The sequence below is a fragment of the Elgaria multicarinata genome, chromosome 21 (genome assembly GCF_023053635.1).
Source record: "Elgaria multicarinata webbii isolate HBS135686 ecotype San Diego chromosome 21, rElgMul1.1.pri, whole genome shotgun sequence".
NCBI lineage: Eukaryota > Metazoa > Chordata > Lepidosauria > Squamata > Anguidae > Elgaria > Elgaria multicarinata.
The window spans coordinates 6,023,248-6,044,146 of NC_086191.1; the positions used below are offsets into that span (position 1 = coordinate 6,023,248).

The window sequence follows — 20,899 nt, forward strand, 5'->3', positions numbered from 1 at the left end:
CGCGGTGTCCGAAGGGGATCCGCCTCCCCGCCTTCCAGCTTCCGCCGCTGCAGGTGTTTTCTTGGGTTGGGTGCGTCGCTTGGCAACTCCCGGCCCCGCAACGCGGTGCTTCTTGGCCGGGGCGGAGGGGGCTGTCTGGCTGAATCCGTCCTTGAAGAAGGTGCAGCTGAGCTGGGGGGGGGTCTTTCCGGTCCGAGCCAGCGAGAAGAGCCGGGGGGGGGACCTCGGGCTCCGGGAAGCGAGCAGCTTTCTATGATCTACGAGGAGGGAGAAGGAAACGGGGCAGGGGAGGAGGGCAAGAGATTTTGGGGGGCTGGGGGGGGTTTGCTCCTCCATTGAGCTCCAGGCCTAAAAGAAAGAGGGGAGGAAAAAACAGAACACAAATATATTAAGCCTCTTTCTTTTCCAACTGGACCTTTCCCCACTGGGAGGTGCTGGGTAGCCTTGGCCATGCAGAGACTAGCTTGGGCTGGAATCCTGGGTTCAGGATTGGTCCCTAGAGTAGGCCCCATCCCCGCTCCTGCCTCCTGCCCAACTTGAGCGAGGAGGTGACCCTCATACAGGCTGTCGGCGGCGAACGGGGGGGACTGATCGGCACAGGGCGAGGGGTCGGGCGGGAGCGGGTTCCAGATGTTCCGCCCCAGCCTGCGCCCCCCCCAAGCATGCACTGCCTTCCCTCCTCTTCTGTTTTTTGGGGGGGACAGTGACCCAGGATTCCAGCAGCCAGGCCTCTGGGGTTCCAGCAACCGCTTAGGACCATGCGAGGAGCTCCTTCTGCCGCCTCTCCAAGGGCAACGGAGGGACCCCTCGATGGGACTTACCGGTATTTCGCTTGACATCAAGAAGGGCGGTGGGGGGCAGGGCGGAGGGGGGACAGGGATCTTTCACCTGACCCGATAGGGCCTGGGGGGAGGCGAGGTGGAAGGGGAACGGCTCGTGTGTTTCTAACGGTCCCTGTAAACTGCGCTTGGGGAGGACTCCGACCTCTCCCTCTGAGCTCTGTCCGGACCCTAACTGTAGCCTTATTTTGGGATGAAATTTCGAAAAGAAATTTTTCGATTTCTTCGCTCCGTTTTAAAACCGAAAAGAGTGCTGCTAGGATCATCTGTTAGACGTCAGAAAAGTTTGGGAAATATTGCCTTAATGGGAAGGGGGGGGGCTCCGTGTTGGGCGGAAGCAGAAAACGACCCGTTTTATTGTAGATTCTTGTTGAAAATGATGAGAACTAACCCTCGCCCCCCCCTCCCTCAAGAACCGCCCTGTGGAGTCCATGGTTGAGGCCGCCTGACCTCCACAGGGCCCCACGACGCTGTTCAGCGACTAGAAATACAGACACACGCACGTACCAACGACGACAACGGAAAGAAAGCAAAACACGGGAGAGAACCCACAACGACAACAGTGACGACGACAGAAAGAAAGAAAGAAAGAGAGGAGACGGAAAGGGGAGGCCTTCGGAAGCTTTGAATTCCCGTTTACAGAAGAGCTCGCAGGCCAGGCGGCACAGCGGCACGTGGGCCATTCCCTCGGCGGCTATGGCGGAGACCGAGCGCCGGGAATCTCCGGCAGCGGATGGCGGTGACGGGGGGCACCGGACAGGCTGCCGGAAGGTGAGGTGGAGGGAAAGGGGGGTCCATGCACAGGACAGGGAGAGGACGGGATTGGGGCCAGGGAGGCGTGCAGTCAGGTGGGGGCGGGAAGAGGTGAAGGAAGAGGCAGGGGCGTTTGCCAGGAGCACAGGGTTGGAGGCTTGGGCGGAGGAGGTTTGGGGGCTCCGCTTTGCCACAGGAGAGGGGGGACCTTCCACTTGAGCCATTTCCTGGGCCAGGTTTTGTGTTGCCGTCAGGCGAACGGGGAGACGCAACGTTAAGGTGGCCGGTCGCTTGCACCGTTTCCAAGGTTTGAGAACGGCACTGTGGGGGCGCGTCGGGACGTGCCCAACCCCCCAAGGTCCTGGGTTTCAGGGAAGTCGTGTGGATTAAAACAACGAAGGGCCTCTCGCCCCCTTTAAAGACTAAACCCCGTTGCTTTTGCTTCAGCGGATCCATACGGCTGCCCGCTGGAGATGGTTCGAATGGGGCGCGCACCTGCCCATGTCCGCTATAAACCATGAAAAGCCGGTGCTAGCGGGCAGTGAATTCTGAGCCCGTGGCCAACGGCTTGCTCTGCCTCCCGACTGCCTCCCTTTCCCAACGGGTGAGGGTTCAGATTCCTTGCGCCGTGCCCCTTGTAGCCAAGCCAAGCCCGGGCCGGTCTTCGCTTTCAAGACTGCCCTCCTTGCCGGCGCCCCGTCACAGTGACCTCCGTTATGGTTGTCCCAAGAGAATTCTCAACGGCCCCCCGCGTCATTATTGCAGAGCGGTATTCTCGGGCGGTCCTTCCGTAGGTCTGAAACTTGATTTCCAAAGCCCCTCTCAAGTGTGGTGGTAGAAACCTTCCTGGAGACCAATTTAAGACCCTTTTGCGCGTGTGTGGATTTGTGGCGTTAAGCCTGGAGGTGAGTGAGCTTAGAGCATCGCGGCTGCGCTTATGTGGACGTGCGTCTTTAAATTTCGGCTTAGCTGGACAGGTGACATCGAGGGCGAAAGCACTGTGTAGGCAGCCTCAGGAAGGACCCATGACCCCCATCCCCATGCGGCAAAGCCAATGAGTGGGAAAGCCAATGAGAAGTTTGACATTCGCACACCGAACACAAAGCAGCCGCCTAGCGCCACCAGCCAACGCGTCTTGAGAAATAAAACCGTACAGACGAGCAAACACAGCACAGGCAAGAAAATCATAAAAACAACGCACATACACACACACAGAGAAGAACGGCCCACAGCGGTACAGCGACAACGGTGGGTTTAAAGGGGTCTGAACGGAGACGGGGTGGGGTGGGGGTCAGGATGGGGGAAAGCAGTGTGTCAAATGGGTCAGTTGGAGCCGTGAAAGGTGGGAAGCTCAAGGCAACCCATCGTTTCGTCGGGGAAGCGACGGAGGCTGGGGCGTCTGTGCGTGCGCGTCTGCGTCTGTGCGTGCGCGTCTGCGTCTGTGCGTGCGGGGGGACGTGGAGGGTGGGGTGGGGGGGGCACTTCACCAAACGAAAACTACGTTCCAGAAAAACTCACGGCACATCCAGTAAATGCTAATTCACGCAGACGTCATGCAAAAAGAGTGCAACTCGGATCACATGACGTTTTGTTTGTCTTTCCAAAAATAATAATAATAAGAATAATAATAATAAAGAATACAACCACTTTTTTTTTTTGATTTTTTTTTTTTGATTTTTTTTTGGTTCATTCCATAAGGATGCAACTTACAAGGGGGGGCGGAGCTAGGTCTCCCGCGACAGCGAAGGGTTGCTTAGCAACAGAGTCGTCTCAAGATATGATTGGAACCCTGCCGAGGGAGGGAGGGAGGTGGGCGTGGTTTCGAGCAGCAGAGAAAGAAAATGGGAGGTTTGGTTGCTTTACCGTTTTCGTGTGGTTTATTTGTTTTAAAATAGTAATAATAATAATAATAATAATAATAATAATATAAAAATCTTCTTTCCACCCCACCCACCCCCTTTGCATTTTAGCGTTTCGGCAAGACAAGGGTAAAAATCAAATAAAAAGACATTTATTCAAAGGAAACAATACCGCTGACTTGCACATTGAAAGAGACAAGACAGGAGAACTTTTGACCTTGGTCTTGCATTTTTGGCAGCGTTGAGCTTTTCAGGACTTGTTGTTTGAATTGGTTCTGGGGGGGTGGGGGGGGAGGCACCGTAAGAAAGACCCTCTTTCATGACTTCCTCACCAGTACTGCACCAGCCCTGTTCTAACCTTCTGTTTCTGTGCGTCTTGGTTGCTTTTCAGGCTACGGACGCCTCTGCACGTGTGGCAGGACGGACGGACGGGACTCTAAATGTTTTGCTACTGCCCGGTAGGACCTGTTAAGAGTGCTAGTGCTGTGTCTCAGCCTGAACGCGGGAGCCCCAACGTTGCGGGAAGCTGTATTGATCCGTGTCAACCAACCGGTTCTAGGCGTTTAAGCCACCCCAGAATAGGCGCAGTCATAACCCACCCACCCCCTACTCTGGGGAATGCACCTCAGCTCAGAGGGAACAGGGAATTTGGGTTGGCAGAGGAGTCCGTGCAAATCAAAAGTGCCGGGGCTGCGTCCTTATGTGCCTTGGTCATGCAACACTATAGAATCAAAGAGTTGGAAGGGGCCTCTTAAGGCCATCGTGTCCAACCCCCTGCTCAATGCAGGAATCCGCCCTAAAGCATCCCTGACAGGTGGTTGTCCAGCTGCCTCTTGAAGGTCTCTAGTGTGGGAAAGCCCACAACCTCCCTAGGTCACTGGTTCCATTGTCGTACTGCTCTAACAGTCAGGAAGTTTTTCCTGATGTCCAGCCGGAACAGGTCTGGAGGAGGGGCTAGTGGTAGCGGTATGTCATACCTAGGTTGGCACTTCAGAGCCACTGAGGTGGTGATCGGACTGCTGAATTAGAGACCCTGGTTCGGAGCACCACTTTCTCTCTCTCTCTTAGCCTAACTTAACTCAAAGAGTTGTTCTGAGAATACAAAGGTTTGGGTACGACCATTTGAGTTCCCGAGAGCGCTGGGACTGATGGCTGGGATTCAAACGGCTTAGATAAATGTTCCATCCTCAGCCAGAGATCCGTGAATCTCTTTTTGTACAATTCACATCTGGCAGGGGTGGGCAACGTATGAGAATCCTCACCGATGACTCCCAGTCCGGGCAAGCTCTGGGTGGCAGGGGTGGAGGGAAGGTCTCCACTTCTGCACACCCCTCCTCATGCTAAGTGGGGCCTGTCATGGCTACAAGTTACTGCTTGTGGAATTGGGATTATTTTTTCTTGGTTTAACCACACACACACACACAGAGTCCTCAACTTACTCGCTGTGGCATGGACTAGTGGTAGACCTTTAAAAGGAGTGTGTGTGTGTGAGGAACAGGATGCAAACGTAGAACTAATCAGCGAATGTCTCTGTAGGGTTGGGCTTGTCTTTAGATAGATGGTCATGCAGCCTTATGAGGAACGTTAGTCCTCTGCTAGACTGATTGCTAGCCCTTACCTATCTAAATGCGTCTCGGCAGTTTGAAACTCAACCATGTGCTGTTAAGCCCTGGCAGGTGGGGGGAAGAACCCAATTTTGAAATGTTTTCTGGCTGGTGAACTGTACTTAGTTTTGCCTTCCCTGTCTGTTCGGGCCACAGGGATCTCCTCCAATGGGCTACAGCTGATGCAGCAGGAGCAGGGATGCCTGAATGAAACGATTTTCCACGGCCGCAGAAATTAGGACCCGAAAGAATGGGTATGAAGTTACAGCTACCTAGATTTCGACTAAATATAAGGGGGAAACTTGCTGACGGTAAGCAGTCGACCTACGGAGGTTGTGGGTTCTCCACCGCTGGAGGGTTTTAAGAAGAGGCTGGGCTTCCACCTCTCACGGGGGGTTGAACTGTTTTTCCTGCAGGGCTGGACAAGATGACCCTGGTGGTCCCTTCCAGCTTCCCAATTCTAGGATTCTAGGCTCTCGTCCAGGGAGCAAAACTTTGCAGGGGAGAACTCCGCCACACGTGGGAACATGGCAAAGTCCGTCTCTTTAATGTACAAAATCGTATTTTATCGGAATTCAAACCTAGGGACCCCTGCCCCCCATCTCAAACCCCCCCCACACACATTGAAAACAAAGTCCAAATATTTTTTTTAAACAATTCATGCCAGGAGGGATTTCGTTTCAAACTATAGTAGGTGGGAAACACACACACACGCACAGAGACACACATACAAGACGATTAATCAGAAGAAAACATGGGACATGTTGTCATGCCACGTATGGACACTCATGGGGCCTTTTCTCTCTCCCCCCTCCCCCCCTTACACCCCTCGCTTCATGCGAGGCTCCGCGAAGCCTCTGCAGTGAAATTGGGGTGCTGGGACCGCCTGATTGTCTTTAGGCCTGTGTGTGTGTTTGCAAGGGTGGGGGAAGAAATCGAAATATTTGGGTTCCCCCTTTCCGGTTCTGCTACTTTGGAGAGACCCAGAGAGATGGTTTATCGAGACGCGCGTCCTCCGGGCCCAGTCAGCTGTGCCGTTGGAGAGAAGGGGGGGGCGTTCACTCAAGAGATCTGCCTCCCACCCACCCCTGGGGACTCTGGATCAAGCTGCGTCTCATGGCCCCCCTACTTCGGCATTGGAAAACCAAAGCGTTGCCCATCTGCTAAGCGTTTTGAAGGTGAGTGAAAAGTTCTTTTCATTTCTGAAACGCTGCATTTCTCCTGTTTTGCCACTGCCTCCTCTCCCACCCCAGCGGTGTTTCTTCTCTCGAATTCTTGAGGATAGAGGCGGCACGATGCAATTCAGTCCTAAGAAAGAATCATTTCCTATTGAACTGAACTGAGAAATGTACTGAGATCTCTAAACGCAAGATTGAGCAGTAGCTCAGTCTCCCCCACCCACCCTTAATGGTTAACAGTGAATTCTGTCCATCCCCAGAATTCGAGCCCGAACCAAGTTTTTAACTCAAAAGAATGAATTTGTGCAGCGTATTTCCTTTAAGCAAACAGGCGGGAATGGAAAAATTTCCATTTCGGTTTCTCAACGTCAGCATTGATATAGAATGACTATATAAAATTGTGTGTGTGTGTGTAGGGGGAACCAATGCTGTTTAAATGAGGAAGCTGAAAGTTTTAAAACACATTGGTAGAACCTGATCCTTGTGACTCGTTCTGACGTATCAACCCCAGGCTGCGGCTTCAGAAATGTCCCAGTCTGGAAGCCTTTTAAGGAAAGGACGGCTTCTATAGCCACTGCTGCTTCTCAGCTAAAGGCCGGACGGAGTGCCATCGACCACTACCTGATAGTGGTATTTGCACAACCTTATTCTAGATATTAACTCGGACCGTTTCTTGCTAACGCAGGGCAGGCAAATCACTGCGGCCCAACTAGCATCAGGCTAAAAAAAGTCAATTAAAAAATCCTCCCTGCACCTTTTAAAAATTAGCTCCGGTGGGGGGGGGGGGGGCGCGGAAACCCAGCAAGAAAATGTGGTCTGCTATGGAGTGAGATGTTTTCCTGCTCTGGCAATGGGCAATCTCCAGTTTGACGTTTTGGTGAAATTTCACCGCGTTTCTCAAACTTGATAGCAGGGCCCTGCAGCAATTAGGGCAGACGAGGAAGAGAGAAGGGATTTAAAGAATCTGACTTTTCGTTCTCTGGGGCTGTTTGGGGACCGCAGGTGGGGGTGGGGTGAAGGGTCGGGTTTGCCTCAATACTTGAGGTCAAAATGTCCCTCAAGCCGGAAAGACGCGCTTCATCAGGAAGCTGTTTGCTTTGGTTTTCTTTTAGTGTCGAGCGGAGAAGGCAATTTCAAGCTGCAGTTTCCCCTTCAGACCTTCACAACCGGCTCAGAAATGTATTTTGCGGGAATGGGGCAGACCTGATGAAGAACTAGGGTCCGTGGCCAACATCGGAAGAGCCCTGAGGATGGATCAGACCCAGGGTCCATCTAGTCCAGCACTCTGTTCACACGGTGGCCAACCAGCTGTCGACTAGGGACCATCAAAGCAGGACATGGTGCAACAGCACCCTCCCGCCCATGTTCCCCAGCAACTGGTGCACACAGCCTGGTTGCCCCCTGTGTGAACGGAGTCCTGGACTAGACGGACCCTCGGTCTGATCCAGCAGGGCTCTTCTGATGGTCTTAATTTCAAATTTTACAACTTCCTCCCCAGCAACACGGCTTCCACGCGCCTCATCTGTGCTCTGATTGGGCTGCGCCACGGCGATGGAACAGGCAAAGGCACCCACCTGATGGGCGGCGGTTCAGTACGGCCGGTTGGCGTCTTTGGGCCGCTTCAGCTGCACCTTGAGACGCTTCATCCCAATCTGGAAGCCGTTCATGGCCTGGATGGCAGCCTGAGCGCTGGTGGGATTGTCGAAACTTACGAATCCTGAGCGGGGAGAGAGACGGAGAAGGAGGGCGGGGAGGACGAGCGCCCGCTGAGACCCCGCAGCAGACCGGTACGCGGCGAGCCGTGTCTCGTCGAGGAATTTGTTGTTTCGTTTTTAACGAAAAGTTAAGTTCCTAGTCCTTATGCGGAGAACCTCACAAGCCAGAGGGGGACGCAGATAAGATTTTGAGGGGAAGTTTTGCTCCCTGTGACCCCAGAATGAAACCCACGGGATAGGTGGAATTCGTTATGATTAGAAGTTGGGAGCTTTTCGGCTCGGCCCCTTGGAGTGATCTCTCACCTGGGTTGCCAGTTTGGGCACCCAAGTCTTGGGCTCATTCTTAGCGCCCCCGCTTCGGCCCCATGGAAACTGATGCCAACTACTCCATAACGGCCCCGTACGTTTCAAAACACACACACCCCCAATTTGGGGTGGCCCGTCACCCAGGACTGCGCTAGCGCACAATCCCTCCTCTCCCCAGTTGGCTCTCCGTACCGAAACATTTGCTTTGATTGGTGGCCCGGTCCACAAAGACTTTGGCGGAGATGACATTCCCGAACGGGAGGAACATCTGCAAGATTTCGGAGTCCGTGAACTCCTGGGGCAGGTGGTAGATGAAGATGTTACAGCCTTCGGGACCTGGAAAAGAACGGCAAGTTGTGGGACGGGGGGGAGAGAAAGACATTGGCTGAGAATGTGCTGGGACTGTTCTAGACCCATCGTAAGGCCTTGCGTTGGCTCCCATTGAAGGGCCGGTTTCATAGATTCATAGAATAGCAGAGTTGGAAGGGGCCTACAAGGCCATCGAGTCCAACCCCCTGCTCAATGCAGGAATCCACCCTAAAGCATCCCCGACAGATGCTTGTCCAGCTGCCTCTTGAAGGCCTCTAGTGTGGGAGAGCCCACAACCTCCCTAGGTAACTGGTTCCACCGTCGCACTGCTCTAACAGTCAGGAAGTTTTTCCTGATGTCCAGCCGGAATCTGGCTTCCTTTAACTTGAGCCCGTTTAAGGTCTTGGCCCCGGCCTTTAAGGTCCTGTTAGCTCTACCCAGTTTACCCACCAGACCCACGGGTCAGGCCCTCCTGACCCGTCCCACCTCACGGGTCGTGGTGTCCCGGTATCGGGCATCCCAGGACCTTGTCCCTCAGCTGTGGAATTCAGTCCCCCTGCCACTGCGGTGAACCAAGAACTTGGAGGCGTTCAAAACCTTTCTTTTTGAATCGAAGGGTGGGCTGGTTGTTCCTGAGGTACAGCGTGTTCACGGCCAGTACATATTTGTATGGGGTTTTAATTTCAGTTCCTATTATCAGATTCAGGTAAGGTCTTCCATTAGGATTATCGCATTTATTGTATTTTTTGTAAACTGTTGACCTACTTTATTTTACGTTCAGCGCTTTGTAATAAGGCCTAATTTTCCCCTTCGAATTGTGCTTTAGGTCAAACACAACGGCCGTCCCAGGACAGCTGAGCGGCTTAAGCTACATAACCTGATGGAGATCATTTGAATCCTGGCTTGGAGGCAGTGACCTGGCCCAGACTGGACCCTACTCAGGCTGAGTGCACCATTTGGCCAACCATCGCCTAGCTACTAAGGGGCACTAGATGATCAGATTGGCCAGTATCCATGACGTCTCGACTCCTCCCTTCCTTATTGCTCTTGCCTAGCCAGCCCCATAGCTAATGGGAGTGAGAGGATGTGGCCCCATGGGGGTTCGTTTGCAAAGAGCGATGTAGTGGGTGGGAGTTTTGGATTGAATTAGAGAGACCAGTGTTGGTGTGAGGTTTGCTAGGTAAGCTTTCGGGCACAATCCTATGCATGTTTAGACGGGGGGAAAAAGTCCTACAGCTCCCAGCTTTGACCAGCCAGAACAGAAGTTGTAGGACTTTTTTTCTGACTAAACATGCATATATTTGTACCTTTAGTCAATTTCTCAGGCCCACCTGCCCCCTGGGTCAGGGTGAACTGTGTGTGTGCAAATGTTTAGGACCCCCAAATAAAACCGCCTTGCGCTCATTGCCACCTTGACCTAACCTGAGGACCGTTTTAGCGACCTGTAGCGGTGCTGGTTTTAAAAACGTTTAAACGTCCTGCTGTCTTGCAAAATGTTTTAAACTGGTGTTCTAAAGGATTATCTTTCAAATGTGACTTTGTTGTTTCACGTTTTATTTTGCTACGTTAACTGATTTGTGAGCGCTTTGCTCTGAAATGCAAACAGTATTATTGTAAATGAAATAAAACGGCAACCACAGCTCCCTTTTTGCAAAACGCTCTCGGCCAGACACGGTTAACTCTCGTTTCCATTCTTTGCGACCCTAATCAATACTTCGAGAGTTGACCCACTGAAATCGATGGGACTGAAGTTGATCACGACTGTTTTAAGTCCCGCTGATCGCAGCGGGTCTAAACTCAAAGGAGCCAGAAGACGGAGCAAACACTGCGTGTCCTGGAGCGGCATTCCCCAACGTGGCGCCCGGCAGGTGTGTTGGGCCTGGAACTCCCAGCACCACCCCAGCCAGGCTAGGGAATGCTGGGGGTTGTAGTCCCAACACATCTGCAGGGTGTCAGGTTGGGTAACGTTGAGATGGATGTGAGAACAAATTAAAATGCACCTTTTTGCAGCTTCAACCTGGCCATTCCCCTGAGCCTGCCAACACCTGGGACTCGCCCACCAAGCATGGAGGGGCAGCACCGTTGAAGCCGAACGTAACCCAGCGTCGCTGCCCGGCCCAACCTACCTTCCCGCTGCTGCTGCTGCTGTTGTGGTGGAGCCTGTTGAGTGATGATAGTGGCTGGCTGTTGTGGGAAGGCTGGGCTGACCAGGCCGTAGGCCGCGGGGTAGGCAGCTGTGGAAGGAAGCGGTACAGGGTGAGGGGCAAGTGACGGGGCCTAGGCCATGGAGGGAAGACCAGGCCTGTAGCGGTGCCCAGGTAATGGGGCCTAGGCCATGGAGGGAAGACCAGGCCTGTAGCGGTGCCCAGGTAATGGGGCCTAGGCCATGGAGGGAAGACCAGGCCTGTAGTGGTACCCAGGTAATGGGGCCTAGGCTACGAAGGGAAGACCAGGCCTGTAGCGGTGCCCAGGTAATGGGGCCTAGGCCATGGAGGGAAGACCAGGCCTGTAGCGGTGCCCAGGTAATGGGGCCTAGGCCATGGAGGGAAGACCAGGCCTGTAGCGGTGCCCAGGTAATGGGGCCTAGGCCATGGAGGGAAGACCAGGCCTGTAGCGGTGCCCAGGCAATGGGGCCTAGGCTACGAAGGGAAGACCAGGCCTGTAGCATTGCCTAGGCCACGGGGCTTAGGGCACAGAGGGAAGACCAGGCAATGGTGCCGCCGTAGCACAAGACCAGACCTCTGGGGTTGCCCAAGCAATGGGGCCTTGGCAAGAAAAAAAACGTTCTGGCTGCTGTGACTTAGCCAAAGGGGCGCAGGCCAGAAGGTGTGCCAGCCCAGCCTCCTACAGACCCCGTTCCCGCCACCCTGACGTACCTGTATAGTGTTGCATCCCGGCATACGCCTGTTGCAATGGGTCCACGGGGGCTGCTGGGCTCTGTGCTGTGGCATAGGGGGGAACAGCACACGTAACAAACACACTGATGTGATGATAACCACAGCTTTGCCTTTTGCTCAACACCCCCCACCCCACTCCGCCTAGCCTAGTGTCCTGTTTCCGAAAGGGGTCAGCCGGATGCCTCCGGGAAGCCCGCAAGCAAGGAGCAACAGCCTTCCTCCTTTCTGCGGCCTCAGCAGGCCCTACTCAGCGGTAGACGGCCTCTGTGTGCCACAAGACTCCGGCTGGATGAGGCCCAAAGGCCCAGCGCGGCTGGGAAGCCCATGCGCGGGGCATGAAAATGAACGCACGATAGGTTCACTTCTGTTTCATCTGTATGCCAGCTGCGAGATCTCTGAACCTGATGTGCTTTAACCCCTGTTACATTACTTTATACTCTTTACGTTATTTACTACATCATAGTGATTTTGTAAAAAAAAACCCGATGTCTCGTGCCACCCTGAGTAGGGTTGCACAAATGTGAACCGTAGATCAACGCAACGCACAAATCACCCTTTGGGTGTTCAGAAACCGAGCGTTTCAAAAGATGGGAGTTTCTACGTGGTTGATAGTCACCAACACACCTGGTCTCCGTGAATAAATAGATCTAATCTCGTCAGAGCGGAAGTGAGCAAGGAGCGTTTTCTTAGGGTCTTTGTGAGGAAGGGTGGGATATACATCAAGCAAAGAAACACTCAGAGAAGTACATTGCACAGAATCGTAGACTGGCCCAGCATTGCAGGGTCACAACCCAGACGTCGTCATCATTTGTAGTTCTCTAGTGCCTTCTTGAACAAGGCAGTTTTACACAAAGTTTAGGAAATAAAATAACATACACAAATACAATATAACATTAATAAGAACTTGTAAAACCATGGCAATTTGAAAAGCCCAGTTAAGAAGGTGTCGTCCTGACCACCCTCTCCTGGAGGCAGAGACCTGGGGACTCGCTTGCAATTCCGAAGGAATTTCATTCCAGAGTTTGGGAATGATGCAGGAGAAAGCCCTTTCCAAGTGGGCTTCTCTGAGTGTGAGTTTGCCTTCCAAAGGGTCTCTCCTGCTGTTCTTAGTAAGTGAGTAGGTTCATAGTGGGATAGCCGGCCCCTTGGATAGCCAGATCCTCAGCAATTGAGGGTTTTAAAGGTTAAAACCAACCCTTTTAATTGAGCCCAGAAAGCAATTTCATTGATGCCACCGGAGAGCTTAGATTGGGGTTCAGAAAGGGACAGAAAGGAGAAGGCTAAAGGCAGGGAAAGAAGAGAAACAGTGAGGGAAGAGGTTGGCAGAGAAAGAAGTAGGGCGGACAGGACGAGAGAGCAAAGGGGAAAGGTCTGTGTGAACGGAAGAAGATGGGGGTGGGCCAGGGAGCAGCCACGATGTGACTAGCCACATCCTCCACGGTGGTGCCCACAGTAGTTTCTCAGCTCCTACAATGTGCCCAGAGCTTGGAGTGTGTGCGGGGTGGGTGGGGGAGGAATACAGTTTGGGGCGTTAACCGCAACGCAACATACCTGGGTACGGGTGGACACCGTTCGTGTAGATGGCCTCCGAGGTTGGCTGCCCCGTGCTCTGCGTGGGGACGGGGCTGTAGCCATTGACGCTGAGGGTGGCCGGGATGGCGGACACAGGTGTGGCGGTGATGGCGGGTGGCGTGCTGGTACCTGTGGGGGAAAGACGGCAGATAAGTGGCATCCATTCACTCACTCAAGCAGCCCTGTTTTTTACACTCTTCAAACTCCTTACGTTGTAGGACGGCATCGCTTACGCTATCTGGAGCGCTACGAAAATCTGGAATAATCTCTGCAGGGTTAGCCGTGGAGAGGTTTAGGGGCTCACTCGTCCCCGCCTGTGGTCAATTCTTCCGCCTGCGTTTTCCAAAATGAGATAAACTCCAATTTTTTACTCTTCCCTATGGCCTGGGATGTCAGTATTGCCTGCTCAATCAGGGTTCAGATCCTGCAGAAAACAGGATTCTGCAATTGGGAATAAAGGTGAAAAACGACGCCAAACTTCGCGTAATTTATAGTGGGTAATTTTGGGCAAGGGGACGGAGACTTTCCACAATTCGTGGTAGTTTGAATAGCAGCAGCTGGTGCAACGAAGCTAAATTCAGTCGCTTTCGCCCACAAAACTTGGGAGGATAGCGTAAAATGGGCCTGCTGATGTTGGTGGATTGCAACTCCCATCAGACCTAGCCATTGGTGAGGGCTGATGGGAGATGTAGTCCAGGGACAGAAACTGGATTTGGTCACACAGCTGCACTACGGTAGCGTTACTACATGTAGTTCTCTCTGAAAGCACCCTGGGAAGCACTCCCGAAAGTCCTGGTTTTTCCCTTCTCTTTTCGATAGCATCTTTATGAGAAGTTAGGGCCCAAACCCGGAACATTTTCGGGAATGAGGGATGCCAAGACTCCCACGCCCGCTCTTGCGGGTGGTGGACCTTTCTAGAAAACGCGCACGGACCGGTCGCTTGGACACAAGCTTACAAAAGCTACTAGCCTGCCGCGAGGCTAATGGAAGCCCCTTCCAGATGGCCCGCATGGAAATGCAGGATTCGAACCTCTTGACAGACTTGGAGGAGAAAAACCAAGTGGATTGGCGGAGAAGGTGTAGTCTCTCTTCCATGGCTGTCTTTCCTCCCCCCCCCCCCGTGGCTAACAACGAAACTGCTCCTCTGCTAAACCGCCTGGGTGGAATTTCCACTCGCCCCAGGCGACCAGGCAATTGGTTCAATCCAAGGCTGGGTTACCGTGTTGCACTGCTGACCCGGGATAACGACACAGACTCCCCTGCCCCCCCCCCCCGCCTCCCCATCCATCCTTTGTCAGGCTTACCTGAGGAAGGTGTGATGGGGGTGGCGATGAGGCCGTTGGGGTTGATAGTGGCCATCTGCTGCATCTGGACGGCGGCCATCGTTGCCATGGGGTTGAGGTAGGCGGAGTGCGCGGCAACGAGAGCCGCCTGTTGCTGCATTAGCTGGAGGTGGTGGGGGGAGACACATCGTTAATCCCCCAGGGGTCTGCCGCTACAACCCCATCAGAAATACCAGCCCTGTCCTGTTCCCGGAGTCCTTGGCATCGTCTTCGGTTTCCAGGATCGTTCGCGGGGAAGCTATTACAGTTAAGCTAGCGTTAAAGCGGACATACAGCACAGAGCTGTATGTTCCCTGCCCGTGTGAAGAACCGGCAAGTGGGCCAGAGGTGCAGCGTCTCACGAGGAACCCTCACACCTCAGGCTTTGTCCTCCCAACAAGGCGGACGGCGTCTAGACTGTACCGGGAGCTTACAGGAAGAAGGAAACAAATTCACTGCACGTAGAAGATTAGCACCGCAGGCTGAAGGCTTCTAGCCTCTTGAGATGCTAGTTTTCTATGAGCAGGGATGGTCGTTTCCCGCTCTCAATACGAAGGGACGTTGCGTTCCGGGAGCACGGCACGCCGCACTCGTCCATTCTGGGAGCACGTTTGCCGGCTCTTCGGAGTGGTACACTCCAGACCTACATCAGCTGCTCAAACTGCCGTTTGAGAGGATTATAGGATTTATTGATCAGCTGGAGCCGCACAGCCATCTGTGGGGCGTTTGTCAGCGAGCAGAATTATGGGGCTTCACAAGAGTCCATATTTCTGCTCGCTGACAAAACTCACAACGCTATCCCACAACGCAGGATCTCTGGGCGGGTCACGAAACAAACAGAACAATTAAAATACAAGGGTAAGAGGAATAAAAACTAATAGTGCAATCGCAGCACAAAATGCCTCAAACGTTGTGTGTTTGTGTGCGTATGTGCGCACGCCCTCCCGCATGGCTCCTCTGCCAGCCAGCCGCACAGCCCCGCTCCAAACCATAGGCGTGCGCATAGGGTGTGCCGGGTGTGCCCAGGCACACCCTAATTTCCCGGGGCCACTTCCGCTGTCCCGCACTCCCCCCACCGCTTGAATTGGGACTCTTAAGGAGGACAGGAAAGTGCGGCCACCATGAGCATCCCCGGGGGAGCTACGCACTTTCTGGAGGCCCTGGGAAGCATGCTTTTCTGCCCCGCAACTGCTCCAATTGGGGCCTTTAAGATGCACACCCTAATGAGACGAGCTGCGCACACCTCCGCTCCAAACACAACCAACCCCGCCTCCCGCAACCGATGCTGAGCTTCTTACTGCTTGGGTGTAGGCGCTGTAGGCCCCAAACTGCAGCGCAATGGGGCTGAACATGCCCAACTGGTTGGCCACTTGCTGCATGCGCCGGAGACCCCGCTCCTTCTCCGTGTCCGCGAATTTCACCACGAGGCTGGAGGAAGCGCCCTGCAAGTGGGGTGGGGGGGTGTGCGGGAGGGGGGGGAGAGCAGAGATTCAGGAGAGCGAGGAGGAAAACGAAGGACCTGAACGGGCGCCTTGCTGAAGCTTCAACTCGCCCCCGCCCCAGCTCGCTCCGAATTCCAGATCGTTTCGGAATCGGTGGCAAAGCGTCGGTTCCAAAACAGAGCCGTGGGGGGCGGGAAACAGAACCAGGGGTGCAAAGGCCCAGTTCTGTTTTGGTGACGCTCTCCGGGGTGGGCAGAATTTTCTAGCGGGAAGGTCTTCCCGCCGGGAACGAAGCTTTCCGAGAGGCCTCTGGGTCTTTTAGAACGGAGAGGGAAACCGGCACCAAAACGATTGGTGGTTGGATGAAACGGAGCAGGAGGCGTGGGCCTTCTGGGGACCTCGCCAGCCTAAGGTTCCGCACCCCCGGAATAAGCTTGTGGAAAGGTGCAATGGACAGCCTTGTCCACAGGGGGGCAGCAGAGCCCATGGGAGCGTGTGTCCCCGCTTTTTTTAAGAGCCTAAAAATTAATGGAGTGATGGAAGGCAAAAGTTGTGTTTTCTGCTCCCCCCGCCCCTTCCCTCCACCAGCAAGGGGAACATCCCCAGTCGAGGGGTTCTCACCGGCAAGGTGCGGCTTCCGTGCAAGGTGTTGATGGCCGCCTGCGCTTCTGCGTGCGTTTGGAACTTCACAAAGGCACAGCCTGGCGAAGGAGACGGGCAAGAAAGGATGAAGGACTCAGACAGGCCACACCGCGGACCTTCTGTGGTCCAAGCGGGCGGGCGTTCTCGGCTGCTCGGAGTCGGGCACATGTTCAGCAAAATCAGCCGCGATTAGACTGCCACCACTTTCATACTGGGAAATTGACTTTTTTAAAAAAAAAACCTTCCTCATTCAACTCCCTTCCCTGCATGCAGAAATCTAGCTCAACTCAGAGGCCCTGTTCAGAAGACACCTTAAACCATGGCTTTAACCACACTGAATAAGGCTTTTTGCCTTATTCACTGTGGGTAAAACCGTGGCTTAAGGTGTCTTCTGAACAGGGCCCGAGAAAGGTAGAAGTTAGCCTTGCCCCCTTTGTGTGCTAGATTTCTACAGGCAGGGAGGATTTTCTGGTGTGTGTGTGTGTTGTTTAGTTGTAGGAGCTTTTAAAAATGGGATTTCCCTGCCTGCAGTTGGAAAAGAGACAGCTCTAGAAAGACAGGGTGGATTACTGCACTGGGTTGGACTTGATGGCCTTAGAGGCCCCTGCCAACTCTACTCTTCTGCGATTCTGACATTCTGCTGAATGTGCAGCTCGGCTTCGCTATTAACCCCACAGATCTCCACAGCTATTGGAAGGCTTGATGCCAAACCAATTACGCCAGGGTGAATTACACGCAGGGCGTGCCCAGCTGTCAATCTCCACCCCTTTTATTTTCTCAACAGGGCATGCAGATAGCACTTAAGTCCTGAGCCCATTGCAGGCATTCATTTTGTTCAAGCACGCCGCCGTCTCTCCCGGACTGAGCTCAGGGCAAACCGGTTCTGCGCCTATGTAGCAGAAAGGCGGCTGTGCATAGCACCGATTGGCCCAGACTGGTGACGTCGCGAAACCATCTCCCACTCCCTGTGGTGCAGGCTTTCAACTATTTCAAAAGGGAGTGAGATTTTTTTTACGAAACAAAAACAAAACAACTGGATAAATGGACTTCTAACTTTAAAAAGCGTATATGCAGAGCTTTAAAAACGACAAAGGTGGACAACCTCTGGAAAGCAGGGAAGACAGGGGACCATTTTCTTTTCTGCTTGCCTGTCATCTGCATTCTACACATAACAAGAAGTCACCAGTGTTCTTTGAGTCTTTTTTTTTTTTAACTACGTCAGTAGGTGTCCTAAATTTGTTTATATAATGGTTCTCCCTGTGGTTAAGAAAGGGAGAGAGACATTCTCCGGTGCTATGAAAAGTGTGTATCTTTAATGACGAATCTAAAAAGCTCAACGTTTCGGATATGCAATCCTTCTTCAGGAGCTATGAAAGATAAAATATGTACCACGATAGAACAATAAAACAACACCCATATTGAGTAATGCACTTCACAGAATTTTTGAGCAGGGGGTTGGACTGAATGGCCTTAGAGGCCCCTTCCAACTCTACTGTTCTATGATTCTATGGTGCTATGAAAAGTGTGTATCTTTAATGACGAATCTAAAAAGCTCAACGTTTCGGATATGCAATCCTTCTTCAGGAGCTATGAAAGATAAAATATGTACCATGATAGAATAATAAAACAACACCCATATTGAATAATGCACTTCACAGAATTTGTTGTTCTTTGTTGTTTAAGATTATCAGAATATTTTGACCTGAATAACTGAGTAATCTAATTCTGATAATCTTAAAAAACAAAGAACAAAAAAAAATTCTGTGAAGTGCATTACTCAATATGAGTGTTATTTTATTGTTCTATCATGGTACATATTTTATCTTTCATAGCTCCTGAAGAAGGATCGTATATCCGAAACGTTGAGCTTTTTAGATTCGTCATTAAAGATACACACTTTTCATAGCAATCATAGAATCATAGAATAGTAGAGTTGGAAGGGGCCTCTAAGGCCATCCAGTCCAACCCCTTGCTCAATGCAGGAATCCACCCTAAAGCATCCCTGACAGATGGTTGTCCAGCTGCCTCTTGAAGGCCTCTAGGGTGGGAGAACGTCTCTCTACCTTTCTTCGCCTGAATTGGTGCTTTCTCCTTTTCATTGCAGACCAGCATTCCCTGGGGTGTCGTAAGGCATTTTGCAAAATAGCAACTCTCTGGGATGATGAGCGAGGCAGGTGGGTGAAAGGACGACCGGCCATTTCTGCTCACCTTTGCTTGTGCCGTCAGGACCGCGGAGTACCGTGCATTCGTCAATGTTCCCAAAGGGCTCGAACATTTTCCGGACGTCCTCGTCCGTTTGCTGTTTACCCAGCATTCCCACAAACAGCTTCCTGTCTTCTGGAGAAGGGGAGATGCAGTTGCTCAGAGAAAGGACGGCCGGGCCAATTCTAGCCTGCCAAACGCCTTCCCTGCACCGTAGACCTTGCCGGCTTCAAACTATCATATTTCTGGAGAATTCATCTTTTAAAATGTTCCAGTTTTACTTAAAAAAAGAACTTGGGAAGCAATTGCTAAAAGAAACGGAGCGGCGGATGTAGGTGGGAAACCTTTTTAAGGGAAGCCAAACCCGTCCAGAATTTGAAGTCCATTTCTCACAAACAACAAATTATTATTGCATTTACATCCTGCCTTTTTTCCTCCAAGGAACCCAAGGCGGCATACATAATCCTCCTCCTCTCCATGTTATCCTCACAACAACAACCCTGTGAGGTAGGTTGGGCTGAGAGTCTGTGACTGGCCCAAAGTCACCCAGTGGGTTTCTGGGGGAGGGGGGGACTAGAACCCAGATCTCCCAACTCCCAGTCCAACACTTTAGCCGCTATGCCACACTGGCTCACCACAAATGAGGTGGTACCACCCCCCTGTGCCTGGACTGTACCACATGCCCTGAATACTGAGATGACCGTACCTCCTCTGCTTTCGCTGTCCGCCGGTTTCACCTGGATTGGCCGGTTCATCTGGAAGTAAAAAGGAGACGCAGGTCGGTAACGGGGCTGTTGTGTTTAGTGGCGGAAACGGATCATCTATTAGAAAACATTTCGAGGTGGCCCAGATTAATTGGCAAATTGAATCTCTTTTCGTCGGAAGCACTGGGACACTAGGGTGTGTGTAGTTCTCAGAACTTAAAACAGGCAGAAAAAAAACCTTTTGAAATTTCAGCAGCTCAGGAACAGGGGTTCCAGAACTCCCCGGATGCCCCCACCCCCTTCCCTGACTCCGCCCTCTTTTCTCTGATCGCCCCGCCCACCCCCTCCCGCCATTCTAAAAGATGGAAACGCTTCTCCTGAGGATTTGTCACTGGCAGAGAGAGCTTTAAGCTGAAACATGATGGTATTTTTTGTATTTTGGCTCACCCCTTTTCTGTTTTCTGTGTCCCCACCCATGAAAGCCTTCCCAAAAGGGAATTTGGCCCATGGACCAAAAAAGACCCAGTGCTCCCAATCTAGGAGAATAAAATACAAGACCATTGAAATAAAACGTTTGAAGTGCCCAACAGCAGCGTTTGCATCAAAACAAGGCTAAAAACAAAACCAATGAAAATACCGCTGCTGTTCTTTCTTAAATCGTCTCCCGAACCAGTTTTTGAACTAGGAGCCCAGCGAATGGCTTGTGCTCTTCTATTGGATAAAGGAGGCATGCGCAGGTGCGTGGATCGCCAAAAACCAAATAATGTTTTCCTTTGCATTGGTAAAACACGGCACGAAAAGAACCGTGGTGCCATCTAGCATAGGTTTCCGGCAAACTTGCTTTTTAAAAATTATTTATTTACTTATTATTACATTTATATCCTGCCTTTTTCCCTCCAAGGTGGCATACATAATCCTCCTCCTCTCCATTTTATCCTCACAACAACAACCCTGTGAGGTAGGGTTGGGTTGAGAGTTTGCGACCGGCCCAAAGTCACCCAGTGGGTTTCCGTGGCCGAGGGAGGACTCGAACCCGGATCTCCCGGGTCCCAGTCCAACACTTTAGCCACTACACCACACTGGCTCTTTTTTAATGCAGTGTTTTATCAACACAGGCACATGCGTTGGTGATGCAGAGGGGGAAAGGCACGGAGGAACTGAAAAACTGGTGCAAACTGCATGCAGAGGATTTTGAAAGAAGATTCAGGATATTTTAAAAGATGGGAGGTCTCCCCATGCATCTGTTCCACTTTGGAAATGAGCAGGTAATCCAGGACTCCAAAATCCAGGCCCAAATTCAAACAAGAATTCCAGAAGTTTCTCCAATTAAGGTTCCATTAAACAGTCTATTTATACTATAAAGGCAAGGGCTGGGGCGTTCTTCTTCTGGGATAGTCTCCCTGATTTATCACCATTAAGCTTAATCTAGCGTTCCTCTGAGCACATGCAGAGAAATACTTTCTTAATAGATAAGTAAGACCAACCAGCGTCCCTAAGTATCCGGGATTAGACATTCAGAAGGATGTGGTTATACTGAAATCTTGCTCGAACTCCC

General features: G+C 52.1%; 1 protein-coding gene across 1 annotated transcript in view; it reads right to left on the reverse strand.

Annotated features, from left to right (window-relative positions):
• Positions 1-262: 262 nt before the first annotated feature.
• The window catches only part of CELF3 (CUGBP Elav-like family member 3), a 68,917-nt gene continuing 48,280 nt past the window's right edge, over positions 263-20,899 (reverse strand). The window contains exons 3-13 of the mRNA XM_063146046.1: positions 19,347-19,395; positions 18,647-18,775; positions 16,418-16,497; positions 15,653-15,796; positions 14,337-14,478; positions 13,012-13,161; positions 11,440-11,505; positions 10,686-10,797; positions 8,447-8,613; positions 7,808-7,950; positions 263-348 (exon numbers count right to left, since the gene is read on the reverse strand). Coding sequence (XP_063002116.1) covers positions 7,823-7,950; positions 8,447-8,613; positions 10,686-10,797; positions 11,440-11,505; positions 13,012-13,161; positions 14,337-14,478; positions 15,653-15,796; positions 16,418-16,497; positions 18,647-18,775; positions 19,347-19,395 — 1,167 coding nt within the window. The 3' untranslated portion in view covers positions 263-348; positions 7,808-7,822. The remainder of the gene's footprint in view (positions 349-7,807; positions 7,951-8,446; positions 8,614-10,685; positions 10,798-11,439; positions 11,506-13,011; positions 13,162-14,336; positions 14,479-15,652; positions 15,797-16,417; positions 16,498-18,646; positions 18,776-19,346; positions 19,396-20,899) is intronic.